This window comes from Ovis aries, chromosome 3, assembly GCF_016772045.2.
Source record: "Ovis aries strain OAR_USU_Benz2616 breed Rambouillet chromosome 3, ARS-UI_Ramb_v3.0, whole genome shotgun sequence".
NCBI classification, from domain to species: domain Eukaryota; kingdom Metazoa; phylum Chordata; class Mammalia; order Artiodactyla; family Bovidae; genus Ovis; species Ovis aries.
Window position 1 is genome coordinate 157,221,948 of NC_056056.1, and position 20,291 is coordinate 157,242,238.

At 40.6% G+C, this 20,291-nt stretch overlaps 1 protein-coding gene across 6 annotated transcripts in view; it reads right to left on the minus strand.

Moving 5' to 3' along the window:
- The window catches only part of MON2 (MON2 homolog, regulator of endosome-to-Golgi trafficking), a 110,720-nt gene extending 98,931 nt beyond the window's left edge, over window positions 1–11,789 (minus strand). For 4 of the 6 annotated variants that reach the window (XM_004006504.5, XM_004006503.5, XM_060412872.1 and 1 more), the window contains exon 1: window positions 11,278–11,789. In XM_004006504.5, the coding sequence (XP_004006553.3) occupies window positions 11,278–11,388 (111 nt within the window). In that variant the 5' untranslated portion in view covers window positions 11,389–11,789. The remainder of the gene's footprint in view (window positions 1–11,277) is intronic. The other 2 variants (XM_060412875.1, XM_060412874.1) reach the window with 1 other exon arrangement.
- Window positions 11,790–20,291: the final 8,502 nt, after the last annotated feature.

Below are 20,291 nucleotides of genomic sequence, written 5' to 3' on the forward strand. Positions count from 1 at the left end.
TCCTCTCATTGAAAAATGCAGAGGAAATTTGATCCAGAGAGTCACATCACCATCACGAGTATAGCTTCACTTCTCTGCCATCCTCTTGGTTCTGTCTTGTTCCATGAGTAGGTTCATCCTCAGGGAGCTCCAAAACTTGGCAATAAAATTAGTTCCAGCCATTCTATACCTCACAACTTCATATGACACTATCCAGAAAGAGAGAAAAGATCTCTTCAAGCAGCACTTGAGGAACAGAGAGGAAGCTTTCCCTTCCCAGGAGCACACACTGGCACTGTGTGTGGGTAGAAACAGAAGTGTGGATATGGAGATTAAATCAGATCAAACTAAACAAGGTATCCTGGAGCATGGGATGGGATTAATTCATCTAAATCCAGAGAGTTGAAAATGAAGGAAAAGTGCAGCTTATCACTGAAGAAAGCAAGAGGGAATGAACACTAGAAGGGAATCAGCAAATGTCCACTTCTAGAACTCCAGACAAGTTTACAATAATAATAGTAACAATAATACTGCTTCTCTTCAACAAACCCTCTATGTTGTATTTTAAAAAACAAAACAAAAACCGTACTTATTTTTTTTAAACATTTATGGAAGAAGAGTCTCAAAATTAGAGCAAATTCACAAAGCCCCAAATTAATTATTCACAGGATATAGCATGAAATAAGAGTTAAAGAAGAAATGTGAAATTCAAGTTAATCGCAACTTAAGGAGAATAATGCACTCAAGAGACTAGGGAGGTATGACGTTGCCTTGCAAACTTAGGATTTCAGAACTCAGGTAAAATCAAAAGACCTAAAGTCAAGTCCTCACTTGGGAATACCTAATAGATCTAGAACAGTCCCTAAAGGACAATATGCTTATAAAACAATTTAGTTCAGTTCAGTCGCTCAGTTGTGTCCGACTCTTTGCAACCCCATGAATCGCAGCACACCAGGCCTCCCTGTCCATCACCAACTCCTGGAGTTCACTCAGACTCACATCCATCGAGTCAGTGATGCCATCCAGCCATCTCATCCTCGGTCGCCCCCTTCTTCTCCTGCCCCCAATCCCTCCCAGCATCAGAGTCTTTTCCAATGAGTCAACTCTTCCCATGAGGTGGCCAAAGTACTGGAGCTTCAGCTTTAGCATCATTCCTTCCAAAAGAAATCCCAGGGCTGATCTCCTTCAGAATGGACTGGTTGGATCTCCTTGCAGTCCAAGGGACCCTCAAGTACTACACTGAAATCAATAAGATTTTCTTCTGTAACATGTAATTAGTCTAAAATCTCAAAGCTCTGAAAAATATATACCTATATGGAATCCTATTCGTAACCTCTGGGCTAAAAAATAAAGACAAAACAAAACAAAAAAACCCTCTAGCTTCTAGCAAACAAATTTTCTTTAACATATCAAATAAAAGACCGAAATGCAGATTATATGTGGAAAGCTAACAGTACGTGAACCATGAACTTCCAGATGTTCAAGCTGGTTTTAGAAAAGGCAGAGGAACCAGAGATCAGATTGCCAACATCTGCTGGATCATCGAAAAAGCAAGAGTTTCAGAAAAACATCTACTTTTGCTTTATTGACTGTGCCAAAGCCTTTGACTGTGTGGATCACAAAAAACTGTGGAAAATTCTTAAAGAGATGGGAACACCAGACCACCTGACCTGCCTCCTGAGACATCTGTATGCAGGTCAAGAAGCAACAGTTAGAACCAGACATGGAACAACAGACTAGTTCCAAATAGGGAAAGGAGTATGTCAAGGCTGTATATTGTCACCTTGCTTATTTAACTTCTATGCAGAGTACATCATGAGAAATGCTGGTCTGGATGAAACACAAGCTGACATCAAGATTGCTGGGAGAAATATCAATCACCTCAGATATGCAGATGACACCACCCTTATGGCAGAAAGCAAAGAACAACTAAAGGGCCTCTTGATGAAAGTGAAAGAGGAGAGTGAAAAAGTTGGCTTAAAACTCAACATTCAGAAAACTAAGATCATGGCATCTGGTCCCATCATAGTCCCATCATATGGCAAATAGATGGGGAAACAATGGAAACAGTGAGAGACTTTATTTTGGGGGGGGGGGCCAAAACCACTGCAGATGGTGACTGCAGCCGTGAAATTAAAAGATGCTTGCTCCTTGGAAGAAAAGCTATGACCAACCTAGACAGCATATTAAAAAGCAGAGACATTACTTTGCCAACAAAGGTCCGTCTAGTCAAAGCTATGATTTTTCCAGTAGTTATGTGTGGATGTCAGAGTTGGACTATAAAGAAAGCTGAGTGCCAAAGAATTGATGCTTCTGAACTATGGTGTTGGAGAAGACTCTTGAGAGTCTTGGACTGCAAGGACATCCAACCAGTCCATCCCAAAGGAAATCAGTCCTGAATATTCATTGGAAGGACTGATGCTGAAGCTGAAACTCCAATACTTTGGCCACCTGATGTGAAGAATCAACTCATTGGAAAAGACCCTGATGCTGGGAAAAACTGAAGGCGGGAGGAGAAGGGGACGACAGAGGATGAGATGGCTGGATGGCATCACTGACTCAATGGACATGAGTTTGAGTAGGCTCCGGGAGTTGGTGATGGACAGGGAGGTCTGGCATGCTGCAGTCCATGGGGTTGCAAAGAATCGGACACAACTGAGCAACTGAACTGAACTGATATATATGGTATGCCTATATATACAGTATCCCTTTCTTCTTCTTTAAAAATTTAATCTCCAACAAGTATCTAATCAGTACTTCTCAGATATACAAATGCTTTGAACTATGACAGACAGAGGAGAAGGTAACAGCATCCCATTCCAGTACTCTTGCCTGGAAAATTCCATGGATGGAGGAGTCTGGTAGGCTGCTGCCCACGGAGTTGCGATGAGTTGGATAAGACTGAAGTGACTTAGCAGCAGCAGCAGCATGACAGACAGAAGAATAAACAAGATGCAAAACTGACACTCCTTAAGGAGTTATTTAGAAAATACCATAGCAAAAGGCAAAAACGTAAGAGTTATAGGGAAATGACATAAAATAAGTTTCGGTGAAGGTTAAGAAAACATGTCAGCTTGAAAAGCCTGGGCAGGAGCTGCAACTATTCCTGACCAGCAACTAGCTAGTACATGGCACACAGCAGGTCTTCAAAAATTACTTTATGAACAAATGAAAGAATAAAGGAATGAGTAACTGAGGGATGAAATGAGAACATTATCTCTAAAGCTGGTTCACTCATGTAACAAATGAACAAGCAACATGGGTTAAATTAAGGGCAGGATTTTAACTTTTAAAAGATGGAAGGAGATGATTTCAGGCCAGCAAAAGGGAAAAAAAGCTACCAAAGCCACATCATGGAAGAGGGAAGGAGTAGGGCATATTTGGAAAATGAAGAGCAAGCAACAGAGTTTGGCCTAAGTATTAAAGGGATTTGAGGGAAAGTTGAGGGTGATGAAGGAAGGATGGGAAGATCAAGAAGGTCTTAAATGTTATACTGAGGAATTGCGTATGTACAAAGTAGCCATTAAGAATTTCTGAGTTGTACATTAATCTGGTGGTAACATACAGGATGGTCTTTTGTGCCATTAATGAATACCAAAGGCCAGGCATAAGACTGAATACCTGGGAGCTAGAATAATAGCTAAAATAACAGAAAACAGTAGAGATACGTTAGAAATCACAAAAGTGGAAGAAACATCTGACAATGGATACAGCATAAAGAGAGCTGAGGAAGGGAAGACAGCCAAATACAGCTAGAGTAAGCAAGAATAATAAATTCCACTAACAAAACAAGTGAAATGTGGGGATAGGACAAGTTTTACCAGAAGTTCTATCTGAAGTATGTGAAAGATACTCCGGTAGATATGTTTAACAACTTATTGGCCAGAGACATTATTAATAGTCTTTTGCTACCTGAATGTTATTGACCAAGTGTTTCAATATTCACTTACATAACAAACTGCCAGTTACAGGTATTAGGTTCTGCAAAAATCCCCTGATCAATAATGCGTTAACAGACAGTTGGAAGCACCGATCTAATTTCAGTAAAGAGAGCAGAGGTAACAAAGCAGATTTAGGAGTCATCAGCTCTAAAGTAAGGCCAGAAACAACGGGAGTAGATGCAAGTGCAAAAGAGATGAACACAGATAAGGAAGAGGTCTCCAGACAGAACTTGGGATCCACTTACATGTAAAGAAAAAGAGAAGGAATACTGAGAGAGGAAGGAGAAATAGGAAAGTAGAGTGTTACAAAAGTCAAAACAAGAATGACAAACAGTAACAAACGATGAAGCAAGACAGATACATGGGAAAGATGATAAAAACAAGTATGCTTTAAAGACTGCAACAGGACGAGATGAAGACGTAAGAAACGGACGCACATGTGGATTCACGACCCAGTTCTTTCACTTTCTAGCTTCACTACCCTTTGCAGGGCTTCTCTGGTGGCTCAGACATTTAAGAATCTGCCTGCAATGCAGGAGACCATGGATCAATCCCTGGGTCAGGAAGATCCCTTGGAAAAGGTAATGGCAATCCACTCTAATGTTCTTGCCTGGAGAATTCCATGGACAGAGGAGCCTGGTGGGCTACAGTCCATAGCGTCGCAAGGAGTTGGACAAGACTGAGTGACTGATATGCACGCATACCTTTTGCAAGTTACTGACCTTTCCAAGCCACAGTTTCCTTATACCTGTAAAACTGAAATGCCATGTTGCCATACAGTCCATGGATGCAACACTACTAGAAAGACAGTATTTTACTCAACTCTGAGTTAACTTAAGGAAGATAAAGGCGGCTTCTCATTGATTTTTGTACTTCCTGCCATGCTTTACACTTTAGAAACAAACTTCTATTAAATTTTAAGAGTAATAACAAAACCTTCTATTTTGTACATGGTTGAAAATAAATTTCCCTGGTGGCTCATATGGTAATAAATATGCCTGCAATGCAGAAGATCCAGGTTCAATCCCTGGGTAGGAAAGATCCCCTGGAGAAGGGCATGGCAACCCATTCCAGTATTCTTGCCTGGAGAATTCCATGAACAGAGGAGCCTGGCAGACTCCAGTCCATGGGGTCGCAAAGAGTCTTACTACTACTGCTGTTGCTAAGTCACGTCAGTCGTGTCCGACTCTGTGTGACCCCATAGACAGCAGCCCAACAGGCTCTGCCGTCCCTGGGATTCTCCAGGCAAGAACACTGGAGTGGGTTGCCACTACCTTCTCCAATGCATGAAAGTGAAAAGTGAAAGGGAAGTCGCTCAGTCGTGTCTGACTCTTAGCGACCCATGGACTGTAGCCTACCAGCCCCCTATGTCCATGGGATTTTCCAGGCAAGATTACTGGAGTGGGGTGCCATTGCCTTCTCCGACTTAGTAGTCTAACTACTACTAAGTAAGTAAGTGAAAGTCATTCAGTTCTGTCCGACTCTTTGCGACCCCATGGACCATGGAATTCTCTAGGCCAGAATATTTGGACTGGGTAGCCTTTCCCTTCCCCAGGGGAACTTTCCAACCCAGGGATCGAACCCAGGTCTCCCACACTGCAGGTGTATTCTTCACCAGCTTAGCCACAAGGGAAGCCAAATACTACTACTATATAAAAGAAAAAAAAAAAAGAAAATATTCCCATTTTTGGAGACTATCTTCCTTTTTGGTTTATTAGCCTCAAACACTGTCTTTTGTGTCTTCCACATCACCAAAGCCTAGTGCTAACAATACACTGTTTTTTGACTAAACTATGTTTTCATTGACCTTGACACTCTATTCAATTTCATGAAAGCAAAAATACAATTGTCAAAATCTTAGTTAAAAAAAATAAGCTATACACTTTACACTTTAACAATAAATTTCATTGGTTATGGTACTAACTTTCATAAATAAATAAAACGTCATGGACTAATCAAAAGTTTTTTAAAAAGCTTTCACTATAAAACACTCTTAGAATATTGTAATAAGATTTTAAAATTTTCCTAGATGTCTTAGTGAAAATGTTACTGCTTATACTACTCTCAAAGTTAGCATCTAAAATATTTATCAGAAAAAAAATAATTTAATAGACCCTAGGAGTTTAATTGGAGAAGGCGATGGCACCCCACTCCAGTACTCTTGCCTGGAAAATCCTATGGACAGAGGAGCCTGGTAGGCTGCAGTCCATGGGGTCGCGAAGAGTCGAACATGACTGAGCGACTTCCCTTTCACTTTTCACTTTCCTGCATTGGAGAAGGAAATGGCAACCCACTCCAGTGTTCTTGCCTGGAGAATCCCAGGGCCGGGGGAGCCTGTTGGGCTGCCGTCTATGGGGTCGCACAGAGTCGGACTCGACTGAAGCGACTTAGCAGCAGCAGAGGAATTTAATGTGCCTTTCCTGGAGTAAAGTCAATAGGAGCATAAAAAGAAAAGAGCAGAGTTAAAAATCAAAGATCACTAGCATGTCTGCACAACTATACAGAACTGTATTATAAAGGAAGTCTTGACTAAACAATTTATAACTCCCTACCACACTTGTCACACTGTTCTGAGTAGTGTTGACACTTTTGAAAATAAATTATGAAAACTAAACAAAACATGGACTTATTCATGTTAATGAGAAGAACACAATTGGTTGCACCATAAACAAATTTCTCTGACTTTGTCAACAGAAAAAAAAACTATAGCATGATGTAAGATATTAAAGGAAAACAGTTCCCAATTAAGCATGTAAGCATGATCTAGCCCTCATTATTCACTGTCATAAGGTCCTGAAAATAAGATCTTCACCTTATCAGAAGAGCCAACTGACTTGGGCCTCAGTCCCCAAACAGCTGGTTAAAAAGAGAATCCTGTCATGGTAAGTAGAGAGCATCTCTTTCACCAAAGGGCCCCACTCAGCCAATTAATGCATGTAAACACCAGACACTGAGGAACTCTGCCACAACAACCTTTGCTTTTTTAGGCAAAAATCCCCTACCAAACAAAACTTAAATGTATAAGAAGCACAAAGTACATAACCTGGGAAGACTACTTGTATGTATATTATTATATACACCTTCACTGATTCCACTTCATTTAAAAAGAAAGAGACAAAAATCCATCCAAATCCTAATTGTGACCATCTCAAGACAATGACCTTCACTCCCTTTCCTCTTCTGTCACCCACTTCCCGGATCTCATTACCCTTTAGTGCAGCACTACTTAGCAATCTGAAATCCAATAGCCCCCTTTTGTCCCATCTGTCTTTATCTTTCTAGTTCTCTCACTCCCCAATGCCATTGCTCTTGAATTAAATTGGACCAATTCAATTAAATAGCTGCTAGTTCCTTAACCTTTCCATCTTCCAATCCAAGTTGTCTTGGATTGCGTTCTTTGGGAATCCAACCCACATTTCACGATCCATCATCATTTCAACTACTTTTCCTGCCAAGACTCTTAAGTGTTCCAAGTCAATTTCTCCTCCACTTCTACAATATGATCCACTACTCCCCTCAAACTTCCTACCCCACTTCTTTCACCACTAACTACTCCTAGCAACAAGCTTGTTTCCTATCTTACCAAGAAAACAGAGGCCATAGGCCAAACTGTCCACACCTTTCTATCCCTCCACTATGTCCCTCATTCAAATTTATCACGTTCAAATCCATTTTTTTCTCCTTACCTTCCTCTATCAGAAAATAATGTGTCCCTTCTCAGACTGAAAGCCAGTTCATACACTTGAGCACTTGACACTCCAGCTTTCTCGGGGACCTTGCTCTCAGCAAGTACTTCCTTTCTCTCCCACACCCGTAACGTTAGTCATCCCAGCTGGCTCTTTCCCTTTGAATGCTCGTACTTCCTTAGCCCTGATATGCTCTTTCTGTACACTTTTCCTGTACCATTTTTTCTGTTCTTATGGTTTCTACTAACATGTATAACCAATACTCCTAAATCTAAAATTGAGACCTCCTTGTTAAGTGCCAAACCATCATTTTCAAACACCTACTGATCAGTTCCACCTGGATGTCACACATCAGCTTAAAATAATATTCATCACTACTCCTTTTTCCCAAAAACATTTCCTCCTCTTAATGATTTACAGTTTCCTAAGCCAGAAATCTGGGAGGCATCACAGATTTCTCTTTCTACCTCATAAAAAAATGTCACTATGACCTGTTAATTTTACTTGCTAAAGCTCTCTAATCCATACCCAGTCTTTCACCTACATCTACCACAATGCAAGCAACTTTTGTCAACCCCTACTGTTACCTCAGTGCAGACAATCATCCCTAAAATATCTGCTCTCTTTACTTCAATCTCAATCCCCTCTAATTTTTCCCTCCAGTAATGTAAATATAAATTTGATCATATTACTATCTTAAAAAGCTTTAATGGCTCCCAATCACCTTCGGTATGAAATTTCTTTTACATGGGATACAAACATGCTATTTTCCTCTGCCTCCTTCTTCTGTTGACTGCCTTCTACTTATCCTATAAAGACTCAGCTTAAGAATTACAAACTCACTCTGACCACACTTCTAGGTTCAGTTAGACTCCCCTTATTTGTTTCCACAGAGTAGTGCAAACAGAAAGGACCAAAAAGGTTTTATTCATTAAGAACATAAAACCTCAGTTTATAGCTTCTGAGGGCCACTGAATATCAATTACATAGAAGTGATTTTACAAAGCCTTAAAGTAGTTTTTAAGACAAAGTAGAAAAATTTATACAAATATTCCTGAACAAATTAGTGAGTACGCTTATGTTTACAAAAAAGTTACACTGCTGAAACATGAAAATTCATATTTAAGAAAAATGAGGGAAAAAGGACTATTGCTATTATCTAATTACTATAAAATGACAATGAAATCATAGCCCTTATAAAAATAACTTAATATGCAAATTGTTTTATAAATGAAACCAATTAATATGGAAAAAACTATGTAGAAAGTCCAAAGAAAAAAGTATCAGTAAGTAAGACATTATCCTTTATCAACACTTTTTTCTTCTGTTTTTCTAACAGATTTGAAATCTTAAAAAAATGCAGCTCATTATTAAAAAAGTAGAGCCAATCACTATGGCTAAAAAGCTAGAAATTATTAAAGACTAAACAAAGAATGTCTCACTTCATTCTACCTTGTTTAAAAAGTAATGCGAAAGGAGACAACCCTTCCAAAGTACATATGCAGTCATATCTGTATCATATTAAGTTCCTGAGTAGGCTTCCACGTGGGTCCAAATGACAATTTTTCAGGTAATGTTTGAAGACACCAGGAGAATGTTAACCAGCAAACCAGTATACAGATAGAAAAGCTTCTTATACCTAGAAAGGCTTTGCATTAGGGTCCACCAAACACACCTCCCCCTACTGCTCCCCCCCAAAATAAATAACACTAAAAACTCACTAGTTATCTTTAAGAACAAAAGCCAAATTATGCATCCTTATCAAATTACCAGGGAAAAATTAATTCAACCAAAATATTTCTGGAAAGTCAAGCCTCGCTCCTAAAATACCATCACCATTAGGCTATCACCATTCAGTCTTGTTTCACACCTGTGACACAATTAAGGTTATTTTTCAATTTCTAAAGAACTGTCCTAAGGACACGACTAGCGACTGGACTGAATTGACTGAAGCTCATTAGAAGTGCCACAGGTTAAGGAGTCAAAGTTCTTGCATCCATGAAGCATGTACTATATACAAAATTATGTAGCAGAGATAATCACATCAAAAATTATTTTTGTGATAACCTCACAGAGTAGGTGTAATTAGTAAATACCTTTTTAGTCAAGTTTCAAGTAAAAAAAAAAAAAATGAGATTTATTGAAAGTTCCTAGGTTAGAAATGCACCGAGTTTCAGAACTTTGTAAATTACTGTGTGGAGCTCTGAATGCATTTTCCAATAGAAATAATGTAATAAATGGTAATTCAGTCTCCAAGCTAGCCCACAAAGGCTTATGATTACAGAGGAATCACTACTTCTATAAGTTATTATAAGAACTGGGAATGGCCAGTTCTATAAATTATTGTTAAGATTACAAAATAGGATTTGACATTTTTAAATGAGAGCATTTCCTTGTAACCAGAATAGCCTATTTCTTTAAAAATACTTAAAACAGCCATATTCTTTAAAACTCATATTTATAACTTTCAACAGATCACATAGAGAAAATAATGAAAATCGATATTAAAACAAACTATTGACTATCTGAAATAAAACTTGTCATAATATTCATCTTTCCAAAAGTGGAACATCTGGTTTTCATCATTGGGTAGGTAATATTTTCTTACTTTATTAAAAAAATTACTAAATGGAGTTTGTTGGACAATAATGAGACCAAAGTACAGAAAAATTAAGGTTCCTCAGAAGCCTAAAATTCAAACTTTATTGGGCAAGTTCTAATTATGAAATTGTAGGTATATACCAAACTACATTAAATAGGAATAAGTGTAAAATAACTGCTTTAACAGTTAACTGCTTTATCTATCTTATTTCAGAAATGGGAAAAGAAATTGAGTAGCATCTTTAAAAAGTTTAAGAGACAAAATGGCATCTTAAGAGAAAAAGCTAATAGTGACTAAAAGTTAATAATTTCATAAATTATTAACTTGAGCCTTTTTAATAATATGCTCCCCCCCGAAAGCTTTATCATAATCTAATAAACTCATTCTTTAACTCTATTTTACATCTGAAAGAAAACTGAAGCTGAAAATCGTTAAGTAAGATGTCTTGCGAGCACTTAAATTCAGGTGTATTCTATCTGACTCTAAGCCCAAACTTCTCAGCACATCGTTGCTCATAACAAGGCTTAACATGGTCATTGTGGCTCCTCACTATCTGTCCTAAGTCAAGTGTTTTTGGATAATTCATTACTACTTCATGATACTAATAAAGAGTAAAATTGCATGACACTTACCAAGAAGGAAAAAAAGCTACTCTCAATTGAATGACATATACCAGAAAGCTGAGGAGCACACGCTGTATCACAACTATGATGATTAGTTTTTAGAAGCAACGAACCTAAATTTCTGGATCTGGCTTAACCAATTCCGTGTTTGAAAAGGGCCAGAAAAGAGAAGGGTACCATACACTTAGCTGAATTCGCTGAATCGGCTCACTGGGCGAACTTCGGTGCTAAATCTGGACAGAACACTGCAGCGAAAATCAAAGCGCCTCAGACTTGCCAAAAGAAAACTATAAAACCGCTCGTGAAACAACCCACCGGTTCGCAAATCTGGAAAGGTGCGGGCCAAAGGAGAATTAGACAGGACTGGAGGATGGGACTGAAGGACTGGGTCTAAACAGAATCGGCTACGCTCACCGTGCTTTCTCCCGAAGTCGCCCGGAGCTTACCTCCTTGACCGGTGGGAATTTCTTCTTGCATTCCAGGGACAGGGCCCGCAGGTCGCTCTGCATATTCTCCAGCAGCTTCTTAACCGCCTCGGGGCTGCTGGTGCCAGACATGATCCACCAAGCCCCGTGCCAATTTCTGAGAGGCGCAAACCAACTCTGGCACTTGTCAGTTCCTTGAGGCGACAGACAGCTCCCTTCGGGTGTCTCCGGCCCTAGCGCTGTTGGCCCCTAGGGCTCCACGGGGGCTCGGCCCGGCCTGGGCAGCGAGCCCGAGAGCCCCCCGCGGCCTCCTCGCAACTGCCCCCGCTCTTATCCTAGGGGCCCCCGCAGTCGCCCCGCCCTGCTACGCTCCGCCGACTGGCGGAGGAGCCCACCAGGTGAGCAGGTCCCTCCCGCTGACGCAGGCTCGGCTTACACCGGTTGTCACCAGCCAAGCTGGAGAGAAGCTTCAGCGCCGTCTGCCCAAGACCCCCAGACTCGCCGACGCCATTAGCCGACTCGCCCACAATTCCGCGCGCGGCCCGGACACGTCAGCTACACTTCCGGGCACAGCGGCCACCGCCTCCGCCGTGGCCAATCCGAGCGTCGAACCTTAGGGTAGGGCGTGGCCAAGGGCGTGGTCACGCTTGGGGCGGGCCCAGATCAGTGCTGGGGCGCTTACATGGGCCCAATTCCCAACCTCGGAGTCTGCTTAGGGCACAGTTTGCCTCGAACTTCGCTTGCTTTTGGTGGCAGGTGTTTGAATAGTGCCCCTGGTACTCCTTGTTGCGTCTGTGTTTATGTTTCTATTAAATTGTATTTCGGTGTAAACAGTTTGCTTCCTTTTGGATTCATCCTCATTTGTCCTGTCCCTCATTTCTGCCCCTTCGAATCTCGGAAAAAGTGACCCCAAATCAACGCCTACCTTCTGTTAATCCTCCCCCCCAACCCCCGACCTAAATTGCAATTCATCCATAGAATTGTACAAAGCATGCCCTTACAAAGTACAGTTACTGCGAACCAGTCACTTACCTTCCTAACCTGTAAAATGGAGCATTAAACTGCCCTCTAGTCCAAACCCTTTGCTCGTTTTCCATTTTACCCAAAGTAAAAGCCCAAATTCCTCTGTTCACCTACCTAGTGTGAGTGAAGTCGCTCAGTAGTGTCTGACTCTTTGCAACCCCATGGACTGTAGCCCACCAGGCTCCTCAGTCCATGGAATTTTCCAGGCAAGAGTCCTGGAGTGGGTTGCCACTTCCTTCTCCACAGGATCTTCCCAACCCAGGGATCGAACTCGGGTCTCCCGCACTGCCTCCCGCACTGCGAGCAAATGCTTTACCATCTGAGCCACCAAGGAAGCTCTTCACCTATTTAACGCTCTGCGATCTGTCTCGCCTCCTTTACCGCATGTCTGTCTCCTCGTTAAAATGAAAATACAGAAGCGTTGAATTTATTTTTCCAGTTTTGTTCCCTGCTGTATCTCCAGTGCTTCGCACACACTAAATGATCAATATTTATTGAATGAACGGATACTCTACTAAAAACAGTGTTTTGATGCTCAAATAATGAACCCACATAAATGCCTTCAGTTAGGTTTGAAGTGCATGTGAGGGAAAGACAAACAGAAAAGGAAGCTGTGCTTCTCTGAAGATCCAGTTGTGTGTGTAGGAAAGCTTGCTTTGCTTCTCTGAAGATCCAGTAGAGTCTGTGTGTGCGTGTGTGTGCATGTGTGTGCGTGTGTGTGTGCGCGCGCGCGCGCGCGTGTGTGTGTGTGTGTGTGTGTGTGTGTGTGTGTGTGTGTGTGTGTGTGTGTGTAGGGAAGTTTGCTTTACTTCTCTGACGGGAAGTGCTTTTAAAGGGAAGTGTCTAGGTTGGTATAGGCAGAGGGGGGCTTCCCTGGTGGCTCAGAGGGAGGGGTCTTCTCTGAAGATCCAGGGGTGGGTGTGTGTGTGTGTGTGTGTGTGTGTGTGTGTGTGTGTGTGTGTGTGTAGGGAAGTTTGCTTTGCTTCTCTGACAACCAGTGGGCAAATGCTTTCAAAGGGAAATTTCTAGGTGGGTATAGGCAGAGGGAGGGGTTGCCATGTAGAAACAGAACAGTCAACTCTGCAGGTCAGTATATTTTTGCCCAAGATATTTCACAGCTGCTGAGTAGGCCTCAAAGAAAGGTTAGAGGGAAGCTTGAGAGAGGATAAAGGTAGATGAAGAAATGAACACCTTCAGACAACTGAGCTGATGACACCTTTATAGCACAGAACACAGGGACTTATGAAATTGTCAGTGGGTAGCAATGTTGGTTAGGCAATGCTGGTTGTAAAATATGATCTTGTACCACAAGTAATTCATAAACCAAATATTTTTTTTCTTTTTTTTTCCTTTCTAAGATGAAGCAAAGTAAGTATAGATGAAGGTGGCAGATATGGTAAAAGCAATTTAATCATTTGTGTCTATTACATCACTTCTGGGAAACTTGACAGCTGTACTGAAAGATATGAATTTAGCAAATAAAAACAAAAACTTTGGCAGAATATGGGACTATGTAGCAGACATTATTTTTGAGGTTCTAGGGAGGTTTTAAAAATGAGCCTCTAAAAACTGGCTAGTAATCTAGAATCAAGATCCTATCCAGTGCCTTTCCCTATGTAGTCAATTTTCTATTGAAATTTAATTTTTTCATTGTTAGTTACTTTGACATGACTGACTCAAAATCAATCTTCTTAGAGTCTTTTATATCTATTAATGTTGGGGAATGCAATTGGAATTTATTCGTTAAAGCAACCCATAATGATTTCATATGCCAAAATTTTCTTACTGTGTAACAATTACCTGCTGAGTAGGTAAAGCTAGTAAGCTAGTCTTCTGTAAATTTCTTTTATAATAAAAAAAATGAAAAACGTTTTACACATACATATGCCCAGAGAAGTTGTGCTGCCCTGGGAACAATGAATAGCTTTATGCCAAAAGCAGGCAATTTAGCAGAGCTAAAAATAGTTTTTGATTTCACAAGTTAAGAAATCAGATAAACTCAGTAGTTAGCATTGCAAAAACAGAATCATTTCTCTTTTAGTGCCAAAATATTTCAAATATGTATTATCGTTTTCGAGTATCTCAAGTTCAGTTCAGTCGCTCAGTCGTGGCCGACTCTTTGCGACCCCATGAATCGCAGCACTCCAGGCCTACCCGTCCATCGCCAATCCTGGAGTTCACCCAAACTCATGTCCATTGAGTCGGTGATGCCATCCAACCATCTCATCCTCTGTCATCCCCTTCTCCTCCTGCCCTCAATCTTTTCCAGCATCAGGGTCTTTTCAAATGAGTCAGCTCTTCACATCAAGTGGCCAAAGTATTAGAGTTTCAGCTTCAACATCAGTCCTTCCAATGAACAGCCAGGACTGATCTCCTTTAGGACGGACTGGTTGGATGTTCTTGCAGTCCAAGGGACTCTCAAGAGTCTGCTCCAACACCTCAGTTCAAAACCATCAATTGTTCGGCGCTCAGCTTTCTTTATGGTCCAGCTCTTACATCCATACATGACCACAGGAAAAACCATAGCCTTGATAGATGGACCTTTGTTGACAAAGTAATGTCTCTGCTTTTTAATATGCTGTTTAGGTTGGTTATAACTTTCCTTCCAAGGAATAAGCATCTTTTAATTTCATGCTGCAATCACCATCTCAAGTAGTACTTTTAAAATTGAAGCATACCTGTAATGTAGGAATGAGTGTAATGTGCCTACAAAATCTGTCTTCATTGAAAATTACACTAATAAATTCTTGATAAATTTAAACTTTTATTACATAAATAATGCTTTCATAGCATTATCAACTAGTTGTTAAGCCTCAGGCTCTCAAGTCAAAAAGCCCTCTGTTTGAATCTCTGCCCTGTCACTTACTACTTGGATAACTTCAGCAAATTACTTAACCTCTCTAATTTTCAGTTTCCACTCCTTTAAACAAAGAAAATACAAGCGCTTTCCTCATTGAGTAGTTCTAATATCTAAATGAGACATTGCGGGTAATGTACAGTACCCAGTACTCATTAAATGTTTTAAATAGTAGAAAAAGGTAACCTTGAGATTATTATTAATGCTGTCTTTTAGTAACTTCTAAATAGAAATGAATATGAGCTAGTTCTAACCTACCAGATGAAAATTGGGAAATCCATCTTTTTTTGAACATTTATTATGAATCTTCTAGAAAACTAACCTCAGTTCAGTTCAGTTCAGTCGCTCAGTCATGTCCAACTCTTTGCGACCCCTTGAATCAGAGCACGCCAGGCCTCCCTGTCCATCACCAACTCCCGGAGTTCACTCAAACTCATGTCCATCGAGTCAGTGACCGTCCAGCCATCTCATCCTCTGTCGTCCCCTTCTCCTCCTGCCCTCAATCCCTCCTAGCATCATGGTCTTTTCCAATGAGTCAACTCTTCGCATGAGGTGGCCAAAGTATTGGAGTTTCAGCTTCAGCATTAGTCCTTCCAATGAATACCCAGGACTGATCTCTTTTAGGATTGACTGGTTGGATCTCCTTGCAGTCCAAGGGACTCTCAAGAATTTTCTCCAACACCACAGTTCAAAAGCATCAGTTCTTTGGCGATCAGCTTTCTTCACAGTCCAACTCTCATCTATACATGACCACTGGAAAACCATAGCCTTGACTAGACGGACCTTTGTTGGCAAAGTAATGTCTCTGCTTTTTAATTTGCTCTCTAGGTTGGTCATAACTTTCCTTCCAAGGAGTAAGCATCTTTTAATGTAATGGCTGCAGTCACCATCTGCAGTGATTTTGGAGCCCCCAAAATAAAGTCTGACAGTGTTTCCACTGTTTCCCCATCTATTTCCCATGAAGTGATGGGACCAGATGCCATGATCTTCGTTTTCTGAATGTTGAGCTTTAAGCCAACTTTTTCACTCTCCTCTTTCACTTTCATCAAGAGGCTTTTTAGTTCCTCTTCACTTTCTGCCATAAGGGTGGTGTCATCTGCATATCTGAGGTTATCTAGTTGTTTAATCCCTGAGATTTTGCCGTCATTCATTTATCCTCCTCTTGGACTTTTCTTTCCCTTGTGGCTCAGCTGGTAAAGAATCTGCCTGCAATGAGGGAAACCTGGGTTTGATCCCTGGGTTGGGAAGATCCCCTGGAGAAGGGAAAGGCTTCCATACTCCAGTATTCTGGCCTAGAGAATTCTATGGACTGTATAGTTCATAGGGTTACAAAGAGTCAGACATGAGTGAGTGGCTTTCTCTTTCTTCACCTACTGCTTAAATATTAATTTCTCCAAGGATTCTATTCCCTTCTCTCTTTTCTTAATTTTTTCTCTCAGAGTGATCTTATGCACACCAGTGACTTCAATTACTACCAATCCATTGGTATCACCCTGTATAACCTACATTTTGACAAATATCAGTAGAACGTTCAGATTAATAGAAATACTATTATAGACACACCAGTTAAATTTACTTATCTACAGGATACAGAAAGGAATATAGTTGTAATATCAGCTAAGATATGAACATGAAACCTTCTAAACTTTCCAACTCAGACCTTCGGGAATATACAACAACAGAACTCCTGGGAATTTTACTTTCCCTTCTAGTCCTAGCCTTATATACATAAAACTAGATGGTCCTATACATAGCCTTATCTGGAGACCACCTCATTGAGACAAGGTAAGTCATTAGTCTCAGAATTATACAGTGTACAACATGACAGCTAAGATGCAATACAAACGAAATTCAGACATAAATGAGAAAAAGAAAGATATACCTATTTGTATACAGAGTTCCAAAGAATAGCAAGAAGAGATAAGAAAGCCTTCCTCAGTGATCAGTGCAAAGAAACAGAGGAAAACAATAGAATGTGAACGACTAGAGATCTCTTCAAGAAAATTAGAGACACCAAGGGAATATTCCATACGAAGATGGACTCAACAAAGGGCAGAAATGGTATGGACCTAACAGAAGGAGAAGATATTAAGAAGAGGTGTCAAGAATACACAGAAGAACTGTACAAAAAAGATCTTCACGAACAAGATAACCACGATGGTGTGATCATTCACCTAGAGGCAGACATCCTGGAATGCAAAGTCAAGTGGGCCTTAGAAAGCATCACTATGAACAAAGTTAGTGGAGGTGATGGAATTCCAGTGGAGCTATTTCAAATCCTGAAAGATGATGCTGTGAAAGTGCTGCACTCAATATGCCAGCAAATTTGGAAAACTCAGCAGTGGCCACAAGACTGGAAAAGGTCAGTTTTCATTCCAATCCCAAAGAAAGGCAATGCCAAAGAATGCTCTCACTACCACACAATTGCACTCATCTCACATGCTAGCAAAGTAATACTCAAAATTCTCCGAGCCAGGCTTCAACATTACATGAACTGTGAACTTCCAGATGTTCAAATTGGATTTAGAAAAAACAGAGGAACCAGAGGTCAAATTGCCAACATCTGCTGGATCATCAAAAAAGCAAGAGAGTTCCAGAAAAACATCTATTTCTGCTTTATTGACTATGCCAAAGCCTTTGAATGTGTGGATCAGCACAAACTGTGGAAAATTCTTAAAAAAATGGGAATGCCAGACCACCTAACCTGCCTCCTGAATAATCTGTATGCAGGTCAAGAAGCAACAATTAGAACTGGACATGGAACAACAGATTGGTTCCAAATAAGGAAAGAAGTACGTTGAGACTGTACATTGTCACCCTGCTTATTTAACTTATATGCAGAATACATGATGAGAAATGCTGGGCTGGATGAAGCACAAGCTGGAATCAAGATTGCTGGGAGAAATATCAATAACCTCAGATAGGCAGATGACACCACCCTTATAGCAGAAAGCGAAGAACTAAAGAGCCTTTTGATGAAAGTGAAAGAGGAGAGTGAATAAGTTGGCTTAAAACTCAACATTCAGAAAACTAAGATCATGGTGTCTGGTCCCATCACTCATGGCAAATAGATCGGGAAACAGTGGAAACAGTGGCAGACTTTATTTTGGGAGCTCCCAAATCGCTGCAGATGTTGACTGCAGCCATGAAATTGAAAGATGGTGTTTCCTTGGTAGAAAAGTTATGACCAACCTAGACAGCAGATTAAAAAGCAGAGACATTACTTTACCAACAAAGGCCTCTCTAGTCAAAGCTATGGTTTTTCCAGTAGTCATGTATGGATGTGAGAGTTGGGCCATAAAGAAAGTTGAGCGCCAAAGAATTGATGCTTCTGAACTCTCTGAGAGTCCCTTGGATTGCAAGGAGATCAAACCAGTCCATCCTAAAGGAAATCAGTCCTGAACATTCATTGGAAGGACTGATGTTGAAGCTGAAACTCCCAATACTTTGGCTACCTGATGTGAAGAACTGACTCATTTGAAAAGATCCTGATGCTGGGAAAGATTGAAGGCGGGAAGAGAAGGGGATGACAGAGTATGCGATGGTTGGATGGCATCACCGACTCAATGGACATGAATTTGAGTAAACTCCGGGAGTTGGTGATGGACAGGAAGGCCTGGCGTGCTGCAGTCCATGGGATCACAAAGTCAGACACAACTGAGCGACTGAACTGAACTGATAGTCTCAGCTTCCCTGGGGTAACACAGTCTAGTCCCAGTGTGTTCCTAAAGTTGGTGCTATGGAAATAAACCAAGAAATTGTTATTTAGATCTCTCTGAAACTCATGATATCAAGCCCTTATTTTCCAAATTTATAACTCCAGAGCTCTTGTGTGAGATCTAGATATGAACACTCCACCTCCTACTTGACATCTTTACCTGGAAGTTTCATTGGCACCTAATACTCTGCCCCAGAAAGGCACTGATCCTTTTTATACATCAACATTCTCAATGAAAGGCAATACCATCCATCTGGTTACCCAGACTAGGAAACTAAGAATCAAACTTGCCTAATCCTGCTCCCTCACTTACTACACCTAAGCTGAGTTAAATTCTGTTCATTCATCCCCCTTTATAACTTCCCAGTTCATTGATCACCCCATCATAATCTTTCAATGATTCAAAACAGTTTCCAAAATGTAATCCTGTCTCTTGTGCATTTTCAGCATATTTCCACATTGATCCCAGGGGCTTCTCTCTGAAATGAAAATGTCAATCCCTTTTATGATTATTGTTTTAGGTTAAAATCCAAACTCCTTTCCATGGTTTACTAGGTTAGATTATTCTTAGATACTTCAGGTAGTGGGGGTTCAAAGAACAGTGCATGAGAAAATAAGAGAGAAAGGAGTTTCGACCACAAAGCCAGGCTATGGGAATAGAGGAAAGGCTTAGCTTCACAGCCTAGAATGTCATTTGAAAACACATAACACTTTTGGCATCTGCAACTGCTTGATTAATCTCAGCACCAGATGTATTTTGTTTCGTTTTTCTAGAATGCTTAAGTATTACCTGGACACATCTACTCTGTTTCTGCTAATATTTCTCCTGCCTCTTTCGCCCAATTACCTCACTCCACTTCTACACATCAGTAAGATTTTGTTTTCTTACAGCTTCTGCTTCCTTGCATCTTCTGCTGTCTCATGACTTCTGCTGCTCTTCTTATTCTCTGTGTCTCTTTAGCTTCTTTCTCACTATACACTATCATCAAATACATACTTTCTCTTTGTATGTCACAGTCATATTTCTTTACAGAAAGAATCTACATCATTCTGCAAAGCATATATGCATAGTATATTCTGATTCTGCTGTGCTTTTTGCTGGACCACCTCCTAAGTCACTGAAAAGAATACAGAGTCACTGTTTTTGGAGCAGGAGATGCACCTGGTTCACACATGCACCTGTGGTCAAGGGTGATTGATTTATGCAGTCAGAGTAAGGGGCTCATGCGGTACACAACATGGACATCTGTGTTGAATAAAATGTATGAGAGATCTGTTAGTTGAATGGATTAACAAGAAATTTTATTTGCAAATGTGTAAGTGCTTTCCGACACACCAATATACTTTGGGACCTGATACAAAGAGCCAACTCATTGGAAAAGACCCTGATGCTGGGAGAGATTCAGCACAGGAGGAGTAGGAGGCAACAGAGGATGA